The following is an 18211-nucleotide window of genomic DNA, read 5'->3' as shown; positions in this document are numbered from 1 at the left end:
GAGGGGTTTCTCGTATTTTGCCGCAAAACTAGAAACTGTCACGGAGCGATGTGCAACAAAGTTATTTTAGGCCGAAGATGAGCCGGTAAGAGGATACTAGTATTTAGAGAGCTCTCTGACTATCAGTTATAAGTGAATAAAGTTTGGGTAGAATAGGTCACGTGTATCATCTTTCAGGTCATCGTAGGTTCCTTTGTTAACCTCTTTATCACTCGTATGTTTCTTTGAAAGGTACTTGCTTGTAAATAAAATGGAAGAGCGGATGTTGAACTTGACACACCCGTGGACACCAATTGGTGACACCAATTGGTCAGGTGATATATAAACCAGCCTAAATTAGCAGGAGCAACCCTGGAAAGTCTAAAGTATATCCCGACTACAGCAATTGATTCGCACCCAGATTTTCAATCACTTCAGTCTGGAATGTTTCAACAAACTCGACACTTGCTGTCTGGCCTCGATAAGTGTCATCGAGACACGCAACCACGGCTTCCATATAACTCGTTCCCATCTGATACGGAATATTCTTCCCAGCCACGGCCAAGAATCTCTCTCTCACCTCTTCCTTGTTGATACTGATCTTACTGAGATCAAGCCCCTTTGCCGCTGAAGCAAAATGATCCTGGGCCACTGTCCAAGTCGCGATCTCGAGAAGCACGACTCCGAGAGCATAGATATCGTGCAGTTTCGTGAACGCCATCTTTGGTCGATCAGGATGCAGATACAGCGAGTTGATATCGGTTGATTGATGGTAGCGAGCATATGTTCGGCCTTGCTCTGGGCAAGAATAGCCGAAGTCAACGAGGTATGGTGATTCTAGCATCAGACCTTCCTTGTTTCTCTGGTTGAAGAAGACGATGGACTGACTGCAGACGCTCTTGTGTACCCAGCCGTCAGCGTGGAATACTCCTGTCGTCAGAATATCGAAGTCAGTAAACCTTTTTGTGTATATTTCGGAAGTCAATATGCAGGCCTCTGGAGTGTATTCAGAGCACCAACTCCGAAGTATGATTCCCGCAACAGCAAGGAGTAGGAAGTTATACTACAAGGATTGGAGACTTACCGATGCTTTGTGCGATCATATGAGCGATGCGGAATCGTGTTGCCAGAGGGAAACGTTTGTTGGCTGATGAATTCTTGATGAGTTCGTAGAGCGAAACCGGTTGAGAGTGCTCAGCATGCAAGGGGTAGCCGAAGATGAAGGCATAACGTTTTTCTTTGGCTTGATGGATATAATACTTGAACGGAAGAGTTCGAAGTTCTCGAGCCCCAGAAGAGGATATCTGAAGCAGTCCAGCCAAGCGACGGACATTGGCTTCAGTCTCCACGTCAGGCCCATCATCCTCGTCATCCTCCAGGGGCGGATAGTGTTTCAATTCAATGAGGACTGCTTCGCTGTCGTTATTCTTACTTCCTTGTCGTTTGTATTCGACCATGCCTATGTGCAATTCAGATTCTTGCGAGTTGGTCCTGACAACGTAGTCTTTTCGTTCATTTTCGTCAGTGTAGCTATCCTGGTCTGCTTCATTCAGCTCGATGAGCTTCGCATGAGGTACTAAGCCAAGTCGGTCTGCATTTTGGTCGCGAATTGTTGCGGTAAGTGCAGCAAACTTGTTGTCCAATATCTTGGAGAATTGCGAAGATTGCGCCAGTGGCAAGAGGCCCCTCAACTTCTGCGTCTCCTTCTGGAATGCCACTACCGTTGTTTCGAGCTTCTTCTTGTCAAACAACACCCATTTGGCTGACTTGCCGGCAGCCATAGATGTATCTTTGACTTTGGTGAAGAAAGAGCTCAATGCTATCTTTTTGCTCTTGATACCAGGCTCTGGTATATTTTCGTCTAGTGGGAACTCTATTTTATTGGTCCCGTACATGTTCTTGTTCATGTAAGGGGAGTATTGTAGGTATTGTGGGTCGCTATAGTATCAAGACGTGACCCTTCTATTCTGATTGTGTTGGAGTCCTGGGTCAGAGTTACTCGTGGTTTGGATTGTCCGGCAGCCCTGAACAAATGCGTCTGCTTAAACCGAAAGTATCTTTGCAAAAACCCTCCTCCGTACTTAGGAAGTGACCAATCCGGGACATATGATGGCAGCTTGATATTTGAGATTTGTTGATGTCGAAGAATGACGGCCGAGAGAATTTGAAAGTCAGAACGAATACTCAGGACCGTTTTGGCAAACTGTATGTAGACAGTCTCAATTGAGTCGTTGTAATCAATTTTGATACGTGACCCTAGTGCTTTGTTGGTAATTCCTTGGAGTGAGTAGATCTTGTCTCGAGGATCGGCGGCTATCCTGTCACGAGAGTCCACGAAAAGTCGCAAGTCAAGAAGTTCTCCTCTGTCTGGAGCGTTTGTTTCATGAAAAGAAGTCCTCCACCATCCGATGAAGCTCAGATTTGCAGTATCTGCTGAGAAGGGATAGAACCCAGAACCGGTCATCCGCTGAAATGCAAGGCGCATTTTATCATAGTCCAGCGATAGAGCTCCGCAGAAAATGGTAACTTTTTTGGCAGCGACGACTTCTTGGACAATCCACATGCGGACGAAATAGCCTCGCTCAACGAAATTTTTTATAGCTGTTCGTTTCTTTGCTGCATCCGGTAGTTGCCGGTACGTCGCACTTCCTTCAGTGGTGCCATCATCAGCCGCGAATTTTTCCAGTGTATCAAACGCAAGAGCGCTGAGGTGATCGGGTGCCCCGATCCAAGCGAGCACTATATTCGCTTGGGAGTAAATGTCTCTCATCAACAACACCTGGTGTGACTTCTCTACGTTGTCGGACTGGTTTATGCAAATTGCGTCAACCCACAATTTCAGCGGAGAGCCTGTCGTTCTTTGATCGTATATCTGCCGTAAGGCTGCAAAGAGATTCTGCGACACGAGAAACACTTCATCTTGGAGTGTTATGTGAGCTGACAAGTCTTGCGGACCCCAGGCATAGGACAGAGCGTTGTAATTCGGATTGTCCCGTAAATTGTACGTGGCTACACTCCCTTCAATCATCTCAGGGCTATCAACTCGATTGCCGTCATTGATGAGTCGAAGCTCGAGCAGGCGTATGACCGAGCGATCCGCAGATGAAGGAAGCTATTGGTAGAATGACATGGCTCAAGAAGCACAACTGTCCGCTAGAAGGACTTGAACTGCGATCCAAATTCAAATTGGGCATTATAGAAAATCAATTGCCTCTCGAGGATTGCAGTCCCATATATAGATTCACACGCTTCCTTGCGTTCTTGGCGTTGTTGCACTCAATTTTGTACTGCATAGCCACACTAGAAACCCGCTAATGTAACGCTAGTAGGTCGCATCTGCGAGACCTCCTTCATTTTCCCACCGCGATAAAACGATTGTGGACTCAATTGAATAAAACGCAGGTTGGAAAGGCGCATTTGCAATTCCTATTTGCAGTGCTTTAAAGGGAGCCAGAGGACAGGTACTGGAACAGACTCTTTTTGATCTCTACAATCTATAAACGTAACGACTCCATACCTTGCTCTGAATTCGGGTCCCAGCTCTGAATGAACTTGATTTCTAAATGTTCCAGTGCGCGGTAGTAAGGAAACTGCGGACGCCAACGCTGTCTGATTCTCTCAATCCTGTCAAACTTAGGAATGGAACAGCCAGAACGCTCATCATAGATAACCAGCCATGTAAAGGCATCACTTCCCTGAATGATCGGCCAAGAATGTCTCGCTTGACCATTTGGACAAGGGCAATTGAAATCTGCTGGAGGGTGTTCACCGACTTGGGTTTGGTCAAGTGGACGGCTGCCGGATGTGGGTATGCCTGCTATGTAAAATGTTTTCAGACGAGGAAACAGAGCGAGAAAGGCGGAAAGTGGCTCTTTTTTGCAATGATCGTTGCAATCCTCAGTTGTGCACTGGCAGTCTTTTCTTCGTGTGCGCCAAAGATTGCGTACCCAATTATGTCTGAATTTGAAATCATTGACTCTGATGCCAACATGGCACATTTTGAGAAATTCGTCTGGAGGGGAGCCTCTGGACTCAGCGATCTCGATAGCAGCTTCCTGATCTTCCCATGCTGCGTCCAAGATAACGATGTCCTTCGCGCCATTGAAGCGCAAAATGTGCTCTGGACAGCCTGCTCCGTCTGGACTTCCCAAGTACACGCCTTTCATAGAATTGTCTGACATCCAGCCGACTGGCAGGTAGCGGAATTTAAGAGTATCGGGATATAGGTCGATAACAGCCTGTCTAGATTCCATGCAAGTCGCAGAAGCAATCTGTCGAGCAGCTATGGGGAGCCTGAGAGCTTGCAGACTCTGATTCGGCTCTCTTCCGAAGGGAGATGGCTGGAGAAATATTTGGTCTCCAGCACGCAGATCGGTGCGCTTTAATCGATAAGCTGCCCGAGGAGGCCAGCGGAGCTTGAATCTAAATATCTGAGGCGCCGCACCCGAGCTTGTAAGATATTCCAGCCAGATCTTATGACGCAGCCTAGAAAAGCGAGAAGTCAGCTATCGTCCCCCACAAGGCAACGCTGGTGGTTGTTGAGCAGCGGGGCTCACAGTAAATCATATACTTGATAGAGGCTGTTTTCATAGGAGGATGTACTTACTCGGGCGGTAGGCGCGCAAATGGGTGGAAGGTAAAGATGTCATTTTTACATACGACATCTTCCCCCTCCGCCTGACACGAAGAACTTGAAGAAGCTGATGCCATTGCACACTCAAAGTTTTATTGGGTAGATAAGAGTGTTACTGCTAGCATTCGTAGACTGACGTTGAGTTGGTGGTCGAAAAAGGGGGCGGGGCTCGAGATATGTCCGCGGGAAGGTTCGGTTCCGGGAGGCGCAGGAGAACAACAAAGCCAACTGTTTCACAATCAGCAAGAGGTTGTCAAGGGAAGATAAATTCAGGACATCGTGAACCAGTGAATCATGTCAGACTCCTTATTTCGGTAAAACCAACAGTTGAGTTAGCGCCAACCTATTATGCAGCCTCTCCGTGAAATTCGTGGCCGATTTGGCGACAGGGCCCAAATTCACAAAATGTAAAGGATTGCGCACAATATATTAATATATTAAGTTTGTACCTAATATTTTTTAATAAAGACGTAGAATAGCTTCTTGATAAGTCAGAACGGAAGTCTAATTAGAAACAAACTATATAGTAGTGTACAATGCTGGAGTTGGTATAGGACATTTTGGTGTTCTCGAGTGCTGAAATCGGCTAATCGTCCGCTCGCTTATGGCTGGCTCTCCTACACTCGTCTTACTCCCAGTCGGCCAAAGCGAGTGCGGACAGTAAGCGAGTGCGGACAATTAGGTGTACCCAACCAACTTTTGTATGTCACTTTAAGGCAAAAATATGCGTGAAAGTACACAACTCCAGATAAATTCTACACTAGATACGACAATTATTCTTCCATATTTACATCCGATTCCGAATTGTCTGAATCGCTGGACACTGAGTCCCATCTATTATTCTCCTTTTTTGAGTTATTACTTACTCGAGCCAACGAATCGTCTGAATCTCTATTATTATTAGAGTTAAAACTATTATTTTCGACATTTAGGTCTTCGAATCGGGGCAAAGGTATAAAGTTAGCTTGAAGCTTAGAATTACCTTGAGTATTAATAATAATCTCTATATTATCGTCCTTATTATATTTAGGAAGAGAAAAGAGCTTAGGTCTCTTCTAGTTTTTTTTAAGCTTCCTTAGAATCGCACGGTCGGAGGGCTGTAGAGACCACTAAACGTCCTTAGTATCTATAATAGGACGTAGTATCGGGTTATTATTATGGATACGTTCTTTTCGAGAAAGTCGAGCTTTGAGTAGCTTCTTTCAGTCTTTTTACTTTTGCCTATCTTCAACACCAGCACAATATACAATATCCCTCTCTTAGCGCTAAACTTTTTAACAATATTTTTTGGCTGCTTTTCGGGGTGTCTTTTCAACCAGTCTTTAGCATTCTCCAGGCGGATTCGTAGCTCTTCACGCTCCTTAGGATCCTTAAGAACGCGTTCAAGAACTAATACATCGATAGGTAGCGAGAGCCCAGCAAATCGTGTTAAATATCGAGGTGCTTGCTTGCGCTTTCGAGGCATAATTATTACAGAATTCTGCGGGGATGAAGTATATCGACGCGCTTTTTGGTGAGGTATGCATACAAAAAGCGCGTCGCGGTACTTATTGTCCGCACTCGCTTTGGCCGACTGGGAGTAAGACGAGTGTAGGAGAGCCAGCCATAAGCGAGCGGACGATTAGGAATTTCACAAATGGAGAGGCAGCCAAATATTTAAGCGAGGCTTCCCCCTGAACGAGTCCTCAGTCAGAGTATGTGGCTGATGTTGGCCCAACCCCGGAAGTAATCCGCTCAAATTCCGTTCATAGTATCTCAGGTTTCTAAACGTAACAAGAGTATTTGCGGGGTCTCATAGAAGCTATTCAATTCGTTGCGGCGTACCTGAAGTGAGCTATCAACATTCATTTATGTCGATAGTCGCACGTCCACGATCATTGGACTTAGGACTAAAGACAATTAATTGTATCCGAGAAAATCTCTACCTGTACAAACCTTATCCCTAAGCTCACAGACTGAACATCAAAGGTTAGACAACGAATGGAACGATTCAACAACGACACGATGCAATCGAACGCCTCCCATGATGCCGAGTCAAATGAGATTAGAACCATTCACAATGCTGAGGTCCGTGATAAAACATCAAATTGATTTACAAAGCTCATAGAGAGAACGAGAAGGTAATAAACATATAACGAGCGACATAGCTGTTAAAGCTAACGCAAATGCACCTAGCCACGCGAAATTAGGGCAAGAAAGGGATGACAAGGACCAATCCAACCACACCCAAGAACTCCGATGAAAGAAAGGTAGCTAGTTACTGACAGCGTCATCTCAACCATCGCCTGTATCGTTGTGCGGGACCACCACCTTCGATCTGTTGTAAACCCCCCAACGTTAAGCTCTCATCACTGAGTTGCGGATCATTCGTGATATCCGCCATCGGTGTAGAGAGCTGTGCATCACCATTTGTCCAAATCACATTTGGGTTAGCGTTAGCGATGTTCTGTTGATATGTGCTCGCCTCCCAGCGAATCATTTGAGGAATCGAGGATCCAGGAGCGGTGACAATGGGCATTTCGGCGAAAGATAAAAACCTAAGATCAGGGAGATGGTTGCCATCGGCTACGGAATACAGAACATGAACTTGTTGAGGACGATTAGCGAGCAACTCAGCATACTTGATTGATAGTATGGAAGTTTCTTTCCAATCTTCGTAGGAGGATGACTCCTCGTAAATCTCGAAGTAATCATCCCAGTTCGAGGATTCGATTGAGGCAAAGCTGTCTTTGAATGCTATGCCCGGATTCTGTGCAGATAAAGCCTGTTTGAACTCGTTCAACGCTTCGTAAGCCGCTGTACCCTCCCATAGGATAAGTTGGTCCGTGTCAGCAAACTGAAGGGGATCATTCGTCAAGGAATTCCAAAGTGTAAGTTCGTCGGGGCCAAGACCAGCAGGCATCGGAGCGACGACTCGAACAGGAGCTGGTGGCGGAGGTGCTGTATCGGCTGGTGTTGTAGATGAAGCTTCTTCTCCTCCACCAGATTCTGTATTGTCGCCTGTTTCGCTGGCGCCAGCACCTTCGTTCGCTCCTGATTCCCCAGCGGGAGGATTTGAAGTGCTACTTCCTTCACCCCCACCACTCTCACCAGCACCATCGCCGGCCCCCTCCCCACCTTCAATAGGCTCAATACGTTTGACATGATAGTTGACGACTTCGAGAGGATCATATATGGTGATGCCGCTAAGATCTCTTACTACAAGTCTGGTCAGGTTTTGAGATCAAGAAGTATAGATGGGAATGTCGGACCTTCTTTAAAAGCATCCAGCTGATCAATTTGCCGCTCGCGGAGCAGCTTGTCCTTTGGAATACTTCTCCCATTTGACACGTTCGTAACAGCGAATAGCAACACAATAGCTGGGAAAAGATTGATCTTCATCTTGCTAGAGCGTTAAGCTATACTACCACGAGAAAATTGAGACAGCAACGCTTCGTAGATTAATGAGAAAAGATGACAAGAGGGTATGTAGGAAGCAAAGTAAAATATTCGAGAGTGCAGAAGAAGGTCCTCTCAATGCTCAAGTAATGCCAAGGAATGATATTATGATAACGCAAATCTGGTACTTCAAGAGAATTCAAAAATCGGAATTTGCTGCTGAATTATATAGCTTCGACCCAAGCAACGAGTCTCTCTAAAAGAAGTACAAAATCTAATCCTTTCGCGTGATAGTTTATTCCTGGAACTAACAGTAAGCTCAGCCACGTCCTCGGTCGTGGTCTGGTCGGTCTCGGTAGGAACGCCTATGTTGGCTACAAATATACAACTGCTCAATAAACGTGAAGATCTCTTTACCAACACAAGTCTAAATAGACCATAGACGTACTGTCTGCTTGACGAAATTGGAGCAGTGGCATGATGCGGCTATCAGAAAGGCTGGCAGGAATACATTTGTTGTATACTTCATCGGTTGTTATTTGAGAATCGTGAACACTTCCAACAGAATGCGGCAAAGTTAAGCGGCAAGGGCCGAAATTGGGTTTTGGCGCCAAATCTAGGCTCTCTTGAACCACAATTATACCAGAGAGGCTTGACATTAAAAATAGTGTAGTGGCGCGCAAAACAAAAATAAGCAAGAATAAGGAAAATGTATAAAGCGGAGGGGCGTTCTTGCTTGATTTCTCACAATAAGAACTCAATACCGATTGTCCTGAAAACACCTCTCAGATTCTGACCTCTCTTCTCTTCCACACCACTTCCACTTTACTTCTACTGTCACCAATATACTCCAAATTTTCTGCATATTCCAAGACCATGGCCGTCAATATCTTGGTATTGGGTCTCACGGGCATTCTCTCTATCCCAGCTCTGACCAGCATGTTCTCACCACCCGTTCCAGACAAGATTCTCATTAATATTGGAGTGGGTGCCAACAACAGTCAAGCGAATATCACCGATCCGAACCTCGGAGGCAACACTCCCTCCGTGGCTCTATTCGACGTCAACGGAGTTCAGCTCGGCTTTGCAGACGGATCCGACTCCAGCATTATCGACGGAGGCACCACACAACTTTCAGTTGGCGGCGCTGAAGGCTCTTCAGCTTCCGAAACTCCTGAATATGTTCAACTCTATGCGACTGGTGATAACGCAATATGTATAGCCTGGTTGACGACGACATCGTCGGCATCAGATGGCGGCGACTTTCGCACATGGAACGGAGCAACAGCTACCTTCTGCGGATTACCTTGGTATCCAAGCACAGCTCTATTTCCCGGTGTCGAGACGCCATATACCCCGCCTTGTTTCTGGATGAGCAGCGACGGTCGCTTCGTGGATGGCTTCAGTGCTAGACTCACTGACTTCTTCTTTCCCGGAAATTCTGGCCCTGCAAATTCAACTTCCACGCAATGGGCGGAGTTCCCAGATACACTCTGTAAAGCTCCTGGTCGACAACAGTTCTACAATAGTACCGGCTCGTGCATCCCATTCTACCCATCGGGGCTGTCGAAAGTGAACGATAAAGATCCCGAAACAGGGTTCGACATTGACTTTGAAGCAATCGAGTCCAGCTTCACTATGAGCTGCTCCAGTGCGGGCACACCCTTCAACAACAACGTTGATCTAGGCCAGCCAGACGCGGGAGTTACTATTGCCGACTTGCCAACTACCAGTGCTACTATCGACACAAATCCGAGCGTGACGATACCTGCCGGTGTCACCCTCCAAAGCTCTCTCGAGCTAGGGAATCTGAAGGTTCGTGATGTTGTCTTAGAACCGCCGTCCATCACGGCAGCGCCTGAGCCAAAGCCCAAGAGAAAGCGTACCGCGCCAAAGAAAGAGCCTGTTCTCAACAGACGCGTTGAAAAGAGATCTGAGCAGCCGCACCAATGGTGTGAAGAAAACAAGCTTGTGGTTAGTGACTTTGCTAGCCACAGTGCTATTGAGGTGTGCGTAAGCGAAACGTCTTGGGGCCCGGATTTTGTGTCTACTGTCGAAGCTATCTTCTGCGACATGTGCCAGCGTCGGACGTATCCTCTGTGCGGCGAAAATGGAAGCAATAGCTCGTACATGGCACCGAATACGACGTCCACAACGACGTCCACAATTGTAACGACCACTATAACGGCAAGTTTGTTGTCAAGTACCTCAGCGATTGGATCGAGTGCATCGAGTGCATTGGCAAGCTCATGGACAAACACTTCGTCAACTGCATCAGAGCAGTCTGTGCAGATAGCGGCGACATCATCTGCTGTTTCTAACGAGATGATGAGCACGAAGGTCAATAGGGGAGAGACAATTGAGATTTGCTTTGATCTAGAGAAGCAGCAGCTGAGAGCGCCTAAGAGACTTCGTCGCACTACATTCGTTCCTGTAAAGGAGTACACTGACGTACAATACTGGAGTTGAAGTGTCAGACTTCGTGTACAACGATCTAGATATATTTTGCAATCTTGCGGCTTGGCGTTTTGAAAGGTATTCTGGGGATGATGAAAGCGTTCTTCTGTAGTCACTATTCAATTTGTTTTATTTTGCTCCCAAGTTATGCATAGGACCAGGGCTTCTCGATTGAAATGACTTTCTGCCAACTGCTGGGCATCAAACACTTGTCTGGAACTAGTGCAGAAGTATCTCGATACTAGTCAATCACATAATGTGACGACGTCCTTTCGCGTGATGCTGTCAAATGCGGGGTGCGATATGTTGGTGACTTCGATAAGACACGAAAATCGCTGTACCAAGATACGAGCATATAATAACAGGACTTTATTTGATATGAGGTACTTCTGGAAATACGTAGAGGTTGTGAGTCTTGCCTCGTCTGATATTGTTCATGAACCCAGGGATAACTTCGGAGCCGGAAACCTTATGCTCGCTGGAGCATTATGATTGCGATAGGGAGTTCAGCATACTGTGGAATCAAGATTGACCGCGTTTAGATGTGCTTAACAACCAAGATGGCAGTAAGCGCGATAGGCAAAGGAGAGCTTTGGTAGATCTCTGACACATGGTGCAGCAGCAAGATAAGACCCTCGGATTTCTATCCGAGGATATTCGGCAGAGCCAAACATCGTCTTGTATGATACTGGTTTATCTTAGATGAATACATAGGATGAAACACCTGTCAGTGAAAGAGTTGGTCACACAAGGGATACTGTAGTTTTGACCCCGCGTTCGACAATCGAAAACAGAGAAAGCTAGGACAGATTGGTAACTACCATTCTTATATTGAGTTTCTCCTATACAGATACCCTTGATGGCACATGAAAAAATCGAAGATAATCTTACAAAGTGTCAGCGTCTTGACGTCGGAAGAAAGTTTCGTCTCTCAAGCTTCTGTGCCTGAGGCAGTGAAATGGCTAGCGCGCTTCGGCACTCCTTCGTGTTCGTTCTCAGCTCAGCCACCTCCAAAATCATCCTATCCGACGAAAGAAGTTTCATGCTTTTGTTCCTTAGAGGTCAGTGTTCCTGACTTGGTGTCCCGGCCAGCGCCGAGCACGACCCAACCGGGCCCAATACGCACGACCGACGATCGGGTAAATCAAACGCCATTTGTATCAAATCATGATCTTCAAGAACATCAGCCCCATCAAGTTGGGGATCCGATGCGAGATATTTTCCATGACGAATTCGAGTTTGTATCGTCTGTTTCGATATGCCTCTTTCCCCAATTGATCTCCCTTGATCGATTTGTCCCTGAGCTTATTCTGTCCCCGCAATTTTGCCGCTTCTCTCAATGACCTCCTGCCAAGGGCATGTCATTTCATATATCAGATTCTTAATTCTGTTTTTGCAAATTTTCTGTACAACAAGACGAAGTGTATACTTTTTGGCTGGCCAAAATGTCTAGTCCAATGAGGTTCCGGACTTCCGCTCTTTTTCCTTTCGTCACTTCCATAATAGCTTTTGCACTCGTTCTTGTGCTGGTTATCTCTGGTACGAATCCAGGTTCAGTTCCAGATGCCTATCTCATCAGTGTAAGTTTGTGAAAAACACTTTGCATATTCGTTCACGTTGTCCTACCCGAAACGTTGTCCACTTTTACAACATGCTAACCTTTTATAGTTCAACACCACATCTCTGGGCTCAAATTTGATAGAACTCAATCCTATAGATCCGGTTGCATCTGCAACCCCTACTGCAAATGCTGCAAGAGATGTTCGTACGAAATTATTAAGCATGATCGTAAGACGGTCAATTATCAAAGACGGACCGGATTCGAGTTCAATAAATACCAACTCTTCTATCACGGGCTCAACAAACTCCAATAGTTCAATCTCGAGTTCATCAGCCTCAAACTCATCCCTCTCGGCTGCACCTAGTTTGAACATTTCTTCGTCGGCAGTATCAAATTCCAGCTCCACCTCGTCAGCGGCACCGACCCTCACCATCCCACAGGCAGCGGTGGTGAACCCCGCCGCCATTCCTATATCTCTAGTTGGCGTAGCTTTTCAGCTCATCTTGAATACTCTGGCCAGTGGAATGGGTCAGACATTCGAGAGTCTGATATCGACGGTGATCACGACTCAGAAACAATCATTCGGCGTCAGTCAGTTCTATACCATACATGTCTCAGGCATATGCCAAGGTTCTGTCTTCAACGCAAACGCAACAAACTTAACGACTCCATTGAATCTCACACATTGTATTAGCTATGCTGATGCAGGTTCTTGTAAGTAATTTTGTTTTGTCTCGTTAGATTTTCGCAATACACTGAGAATCATAATACTAACTTGTATCCAATCAGTTGTTTCGAACCTTACCAGCAACGTCTCGGACTCTGCACTTGTTGCAGCCACCAATGTCACCGTCCCCGCTTTGAGCAAAGTTCCCAGCATCGGGAAATCCACAAAATCTCTCATTGACCTTGCTTCCGGCATCGTTCTCTTCGTCTTCATTGTAGGTCTGATCGGAAATGGATTGTCGATCCTCCTGTCGGTCGCAGCATTTGTCCTGCCCAACAATGGCAAAATACATGCTGCCGGCGCGGGAATCACTACATTCAGCACACAATTACTGCAAGCAGCGGCATTAACATCAACAACGATTGCAGTGGGTCTGAGCTCCTCTATCAACAATTTCAGTGATGTGCTCGGGCTGAGTGCCACGGTTGGTGGGAAATTTCTAGCGCTTATTTGGTTCGGTTACATTACGGCCCAAATGGCAAATGGATATTGGGTCGCTACCTGGTTCGTGAAGTTCAGGACGACAGCTTATAAGGCGAGGCAGAGAACTCCCCAGCAGATGCAAGCAGGATATAAGGGAATCAAGAAAGAGGTCTTGAGTGATTTGAGGTTGGAGAAGGTGGATTATGAGGATACTGAGGTGTTGACCAGCACGAAGGGTCAGATAGAAATTCAGCATTGGCAGGACAATTATAGGATGATGTAGGTTCTTCAGGCAAGAACCCTTTATTCCATTAGATAGAGTTCAACACTTATACCAAATCTATGTATGTCAAATCCAAAACATGTTCCGCTTTCGTATCCGACTCGTGACTTCACATGACTTTTTGAATTCCATATCTGTATGGCTTCCTCTACCATGAATGATCTTCCTAGCAAAGGCCTAGCTGCTGATCTCAACTGTCTGATGGGGTGGTGACGATCACGTGGAGCTTAGCGCCAGCTTGGCATCTCGTCTCATTTCCCGCTTGACAACGATCTGTCAACGTCAATCAACCATTTCATCTAATTCAACAAAAAGGCTCAAGTCCTGCTGAGATTCTTTTGAAACTCTGTGACGTACACGAAGTGATGAGAGGTTTGTGATCATTGCTCTAATTCTAGGTTTTATCTCGACTGTACATGTCACTCCTCAAGCTCACAATGCAAGCAAAACAACAGGATATAATGCAACTGAGCCCCGTACGCCGATTATCGCCGTTCCAATGCATATGTAAAGATTTTTCTTCCCTGCCTCGTCGAGCCCGTCGCGAATGGCGTCTCCAGGACCGCAAGCCGGAAATTTCACCTGATGGCAACTGGGCAAATCCACGTTGCTTCCAATCACCGGTATGTCAATCGCACTGCCCCAAACCTCAACTCTTCGGGTCCGTATGACGAATCTCATCGTCCGTATGAAGTTGATACTCCGGGCTTGGTTGCTTTTGAGGTGTCTCAGCAGGAGGTTGCGTCTCGGTTTGCTGTACCGGCTCCTGTGCCGGCTGTTCTGGCTGCGCTGGCTCTGGCTGTGCTGGCTGTTGACTGGCTTCCTGTTCCTTTGCAAACCCTCGCAGCTGCTCTGCACATGCTTCAAGTATTTCATTCTGCTTTCTGTCTGCTTCTTGTCTTTCTCCTGCTGCCCTCTCTGCTGCTTCCTTATCAGACTTTTCTTTGAGAAATTCATCGTGCACTGCAATCAACCTCGCTTGCTCTTCCGCGGGAAAGCTAGGAAACGAAGCTTTGTTTGCGTCCCAAGTGTCCACGCATTCGCGATTCCAGTTACATTCTTCGACCATTCCGAATGCAGGATGACTGTATCGTGGATGTCGAGAAGGCCACAATGAGGCATGGTAATGATGCTTCACCAAAGCCTTGGGAGAATCGTGGTTTCCAGAGTTCGAATGGCCTTGTCCTGCAGCGAAAGACTCGACAGTAAGGACCAAAATGTTTCCGACAAGTTTCGCATCGCTCAAGGCATGGAAAGAATCCCAAGTAACGATGTTGCCTGTTTGTCTCGCCATCTCGGCCAATATCAATCCAGTGAAGGCCGAGGGACCCGTACCAGTTATCACCTCGTCAAAATTAAGCACAATCTCGCCAATTGGCTTCTGTTGTTTCGCTGCTACGCCCTCAAGCCATCCCAAGATGTGATCCACGAGTCTGAGTAACACTGGAGCTCTTGGCTTGCTCATAAAGGTCCACTGGCAAAAGGATTGGGATTTCGGACCAAGAATGGTATGATTCGCATATCTGATATTGCTGGGTCAGTTTCTGCTTCCCTTGAAATTTTCGGGTGTATTACTTACGTTGGTTCGTCAATCTCAACACTGATCACCAAGTCGACATCATCCTCGTCAATGTGTGAGGGAATGAATTGGTCCACAGGCTTCAGTGCCTCGACATCGATATCCGCGTATACTCCTCCTTCAATGTACATCATCAGATATCTCAAGAGGTCTGCCTTGATGATTGTCGCATTCAGCGATCGATACATGTTCACAATATCCGGTCGGTTCAAGCCTCCTGGACCAGGGCCAAAATGCGTTTCTACATAGTGTAGATCATTGCTATCGGTCAACACTTCATATCTGTAGCCTGGGTTCATCGATGTCCAGGACCTCGCGCGCTCCGAATCTCGGGTCTCGAAATCCAATGGGTCGATCTTCCAAGTTTGCCATATTTTTCGGGGGAATGCGGATCGTGTCGATTGTAGTGGTGTTTGATATGCGGCCAGTACCCGCTTGATGACTTCTGAGGCTTCCAGAGGCGACTTATATGGGTTGGCCCTGGCGAAGAAGAGTACAAAGAGGACGCATGCTACATATATTGGTAGTATCCTCCGCAGTTCTTTGGGCAATCTGCCCCCAAGCATAAGCATTGTGTTCGTCCTTTACGCGTTTGTATGGACAGGTTTTCAAGTGAAGCTGGGCTCGCGGGATTCAGCTTGTTGTATATGTCAACTTGAGGTGTCAGAAGTATATTTGAAGATTTATGACAGGTGTGTTGAGAAAGTGAAGAGCGGGAGAGCTTGATCAGGTCTTCTATCGACAGGGTTAATACTCGGATGATCCGAGTTGATTCCTCGGTATCTCGCAAATGGCATCTGATTTTTGTTTTAGTGGCGATCCAAGGATGTTCATGAGTTTCCTCTAAGTAGACCAGTTGAGCTCTCTGACAAGGTCACGCTACCATGGTGTAACCTCCAATCTGAAGTCTTTGACGATATGAAGGGCTCGAGTCAAAGGTCAGGGTCAAATCTGCTACAACGCAGCCGCTGAGTGCCAGTGGCGGAGTCCTTTTGATCGCCATCTAGTCATGGATCTTCAGTGACCTTCCCGGCTCTAAATTCATGCGACACCGATAAGCTGTCTGATGTTTCTCAAAAAGCGACTCGCATCGGAGATATCGACCGAATGAGACGTGGGGGATTGGTCGCCGCTACATGTTCCGAAACTGGGGCTCCCTGTTCCCCGTCAACCTCAAACCTAACCTTTGTTTTGCGAAAATCTAAAATCTTAATTATTTTGTTTTTCGAAACGAAACCCCTCGCATTGATATCGAGCTAGTCCCTGGAACTGTGCGTTCGCCCCTCGATCGCGTTTCACATTTCCACCCCCAATTAAGCGAAGTGTCAGAAGGTAGCGAAAGGTCGGTTCGTCTCCATGTTCCATATTGCGACAGTTGTAGATCGTTCTTCGGATTGAGTAGTAATTCATGCTTTCATTCTTACTCTCCTGCTTTATTTCGTTGCTTTCTCTTCTTATCTTCAAAGGCATTGCTTTAATTGCGATCTTCGGCCGCCTCCATCCAACTTCTACCAGCTCTTCCCGCTGTCACAGAGCTATACCTTGCCCACATCTTCCGGGACAATTGGCACACCTCAGAACTATATCCTCAAAATGTCTCCATCGCAAGGAGGATTGCTGGACACAGGGGATTGGGATGGGTATCAGAAGCAGGAATTCTTGACAACAGCACACAACACCGCAAAATGGACAGTCGAAGTAATACGGCCATCAGTGATGACCAGGCCGGGGATGCGAAAACAGGTTCGGGGTACAGCTTATCTAGACGGCCTGAGGGGCTTCGCTGCTATGCTGGTGTACTGGCATCATCATCAATTATGGCCACGACAACTTGCCAGCAGCTTCTTTGAAAATGCGTGGGGTTTCCAAGACAAGTACTTCTTCTGCGCTATGCCAGGTGTACGGACGTTCTTCTCTGGAGGCCATTTCTCGGTGTCCGTCTTCTTTGTGGTCTCAGGCTACGTACTATCCGTAAAGCCTTTAGCACTGATATACGCCGGTGAGCACGCCAGGCTGGGAGACAACCTCGCCTCAGCTCTATTCAGACGTTGGATCCGCCTCTTCATCCCCGTAATCTTCGTCTCTCTCATCTACATAACCTCCTGGCACATGTTCGACATCTATACTCTATCCCCAGAACACAAACCCACCTACCGCGAAGAACTGTGGAACTGGTACCTGGAATTCAAAAACTTCAGCTTCGTCTTCCGCAGCGGCGGCGACGGCTGGATGCTCACCTCGCAATACCACGCCTGGTCGATCCCCGTCGAGATGCGCGGCTCCATCATCATCTACACCGTCCTCCTGGCCTTCTCGCGCATCACGCGCAACGCGCGCCTCTGCGGCCAGCTCGGCCTCATGTTCTACTTCATCTACATCGTCGACGGCTACTTCGGCGCGCTCTTCATGGCCGGCATGTTCCTGTGCGAACTAGACCTCTTGTCCCGCATGAACAACCTCCCGCAGATATTCAACAGACTAGCGCCCTATAAGATGTACATCTTCTACACCCTCTTCGCAATTAGCCTCTACCTCTCCGGCGTCCCCTCCGGCTCCCAAGATATCCTCGAGCTCCGCAAAGCGAAGGGCTGGTACTACCTCTCCTTCCTCAAACCCCAGGCCATGTGGGATTTCAAATGGTTCTACCTCTTCTGGGCGGCCCTCTTCCTCACCTCCTCCGTCCCGCACATCGCCTGGCTCAAATCTTTCTTCGAGAACTCCTTCAACCAATACCTAGGCCGCATCTCCTTCGCGCTCTACCTGGTGCACGGCCCGGTGCTCTGGACGCTCGGCGATCGCCTGTATCAGGCCGTCGGATGGTATAGAGAAGAGCATCTGGCGCATACGCCGAGCTGGATTAATTTCTTCCCGTTGAGCCAGGCGGGGCCGTTGGGGTTGGAGATTAGTTTTTTGGCGCCGCATTTGATTTTGCTGCCGTTGACGTTGTGGGTTGCGGAGGTGGTTACGAAGTTGTTTGATGAGCCCAGTGTGAGGTTTTCGCAGTGGGCGTATGGGAAGGCGTTGCCGGCGGATGATTAGTTGGTGGTGGTGCATTTGATAAGGAGTTTGGGGCATTGGTGGAGTTTAGCTGTTATTGATGCCTTGATGGCTTAGAAGAAGAATATATGGTTACAGTTTCAAGATCAACTACATTAGATGTGTGAAAATTTTAGTTTATTTTGTGGACGCTG

At 47.1% G+C, this 18211-nt stretch overlaps 6 protein-coding genes across 6 annotated transcripts; 3 read left to right on the top strand and 3 right to left on the bottom strand.

Moving 5' to 3' along the window:
- Positions 1-259: 259 nt before the first annotated feature.
- On the bottom strand, positions 260-4738 carry LY89DRAFT_776159 (HET-domain-containing protein). Its single transcript, XM_018222017.1, has 5 exons — positions 4586-4738; positions 3927-4464; positions 2061-3091; positions 1064-1917; positions 260-909 (listed from the first exon to the last, which is right to left on the bottom strand). The coding sequence occupies exons 1-5, from the start codon at positions 4687-4689 to the stop codon at positions 377-379; spliced, it is 3060 nt and encodes a 1019-aa protein (XP_018078309.1). The 5' UTR covers positions 4690-4738; the 3' UTR covers positions 260-376.
- A 2143-nt stretch (positions 4739-6881) lies between these two features.
- LY89DRAFT_662733 (uncharacterized protein) lies at positions 6882-7993 on the bottom strand (the record flags this gene model as incomplete). Its single annotated transcript, XM_018212666.1, has 2 exons — positions 6882-7810; positions 7864-7993. 2 exons carry the CDS (start codon positions 7991-7993, stop codon positions 6882-6884), a joined length of 1059 nt encoding a protein of 352 aa, XP_018078308.1.
- An 848-nt stretch (positions 7994-8841) lies between these two features.
- Positions 8842-10459, top strand: LY89DRAFT_744511 (uncharacterized protein; the record flags this gene model as incomplete). The annotated part of the gene is made up of 1 exon (XM_018221038.1): positions 8842-10459. The coding sequence occupies exon 1, from the start codon at positions 8867-8869 to the stop codon at positions 10457-10459; it is 1593 nt and encodes a 530-aa protein (XP_018078307.1). The 5' UTR covers positions 8842-8866.
- Positions 10460-11487: 1028 nt separating this feature from the next.
- Positions 11488-13494, top strand: LY89DRAFT_712907 (uncharacterized protein). The gene is made up of 3 exons (XM_018218010.1): positions 11488-12027; positions 12116-12722; positions 12798-13494. Exons 1-3 carry the CDS (start codon positions 11893-11895, stop codon positions 13439-13441), a joined length of 1386 nt encoding a protein of 461 aa, XP_018078306.1. The 5' UTR covers positions 11488-11892; the 3' UTR covers positions 13442-13494.
- Positions 13495-14090: 596 nt separating this feature from the next.
- On the bottom strand, positions 14091-15586 carry LY89DRAFT_571658 (uncharacterized protein; the record flags this gene model as incomplete). Its single annotated transcript, XM_018208604.1, has 2 exons — positions 14091-14964; positions 15021-15586. The coding sequence occupies 2 exons, from the start codon at positions 15584-15586 to the stop codon at positions 14091-14093; spliced, it is 1440 nt and encodes a 479-aa protein (XP_018078305.1).
- Positions 15587-16179: 593 nt separating this feature from the next.
- LY89DRAFT_7720 (uncharacterized protein) lies at positions 16180-18126 on the top strand. Its single transcript, XM_018221898.1, has one exon. The coding sequence runs from the start codon at positions 16614-16616 to the stop codon at positions 18057-18059; it is 1446 nt and encodes a 481-aa protein (XP_018078304.1). The 5' UTR covers positions 16180-16613; the 3' UTR covers positions 18060-18126.
- The last annotated feature ends 85 nt before the right edge of the window (positions 18127-18211 follow it).

Source organism: Mollisia scopiformis (genome assembly GCF_001500285.1).
Source record: "Mollisia scopiformis unplaced genomic scaffold LY89scaffold_1, whole genome shotgun sequence".
NCBI classification, from domain to species: Eukaryota; Fungi; Ascomycota; class Leotiomycetes; order Helotiales; family Mollisiaceae; genus Mollisia; species Mollisia scopiformis.
This window is presented reverse-complemented; position numbering and strand designations above follow the sequence as displayed.

What these genes read in the sequence shown, in the direction of transcription:
- LY89DRAFT_7720 (XM_018221898.1), top strand. Translation starts at nt 16,614, where the DNA reads ATGTCTCCATCGCAAGGAGGATTGCTGGACACAGGGGATTGGGATGGG.
- LY89DRAFT_712907 (XM_018218010.1), top strand. Translation starts at nt 11,893, where the DNA reads ATGTCTAGTCCAATGAGGTTCCGGACTTCCGCTCTTTTTCCTTTCGTC. An exon ending in CAGATGCCTATCTCATCAGT is followed by an intron (nt 12,028 to 12,115) that starts GTAAGTTTGTGA and finishes AACCTTTTATAG; the next exon opens with TTCAACACCACATCTCTGGG. An exon ending in CTATGCTGATGCAGGTTCTT is followed by an intron (nt 12,723 to 12,797) that starts GTAAGTAATTTT and finishes GTATCCAATCAG; the next exon opens with TTGTTTCGAACCTTACCAGC.
- LY89DRAFT_776159 (XM_018222017.1), bottom strand. Translation starts at nt 4,689, where the DNA reads ATGGCATCAGCTTCTTCAAGTTCTTCGTGTCAGGCGGAGGGGGAAGAT. An exon ending in TTTGCGCGCCTACCGCCCGA is followed by an intron (nt 4,465 to 4,585) that starts GTAAGTACATCC and finishes TCGCTTTTCTAG; the next exon opens with GCTGCGTCATAAGATCTGGC. An exon ending in TATGATCGCACAAAGCATCG is followed by an intron (nt 910 to 1,063) that starts GTAAGTCTCCAA and finishes TTCTGACGACAG; the next exon opens with GAGTATTCCACGCTGACGGC.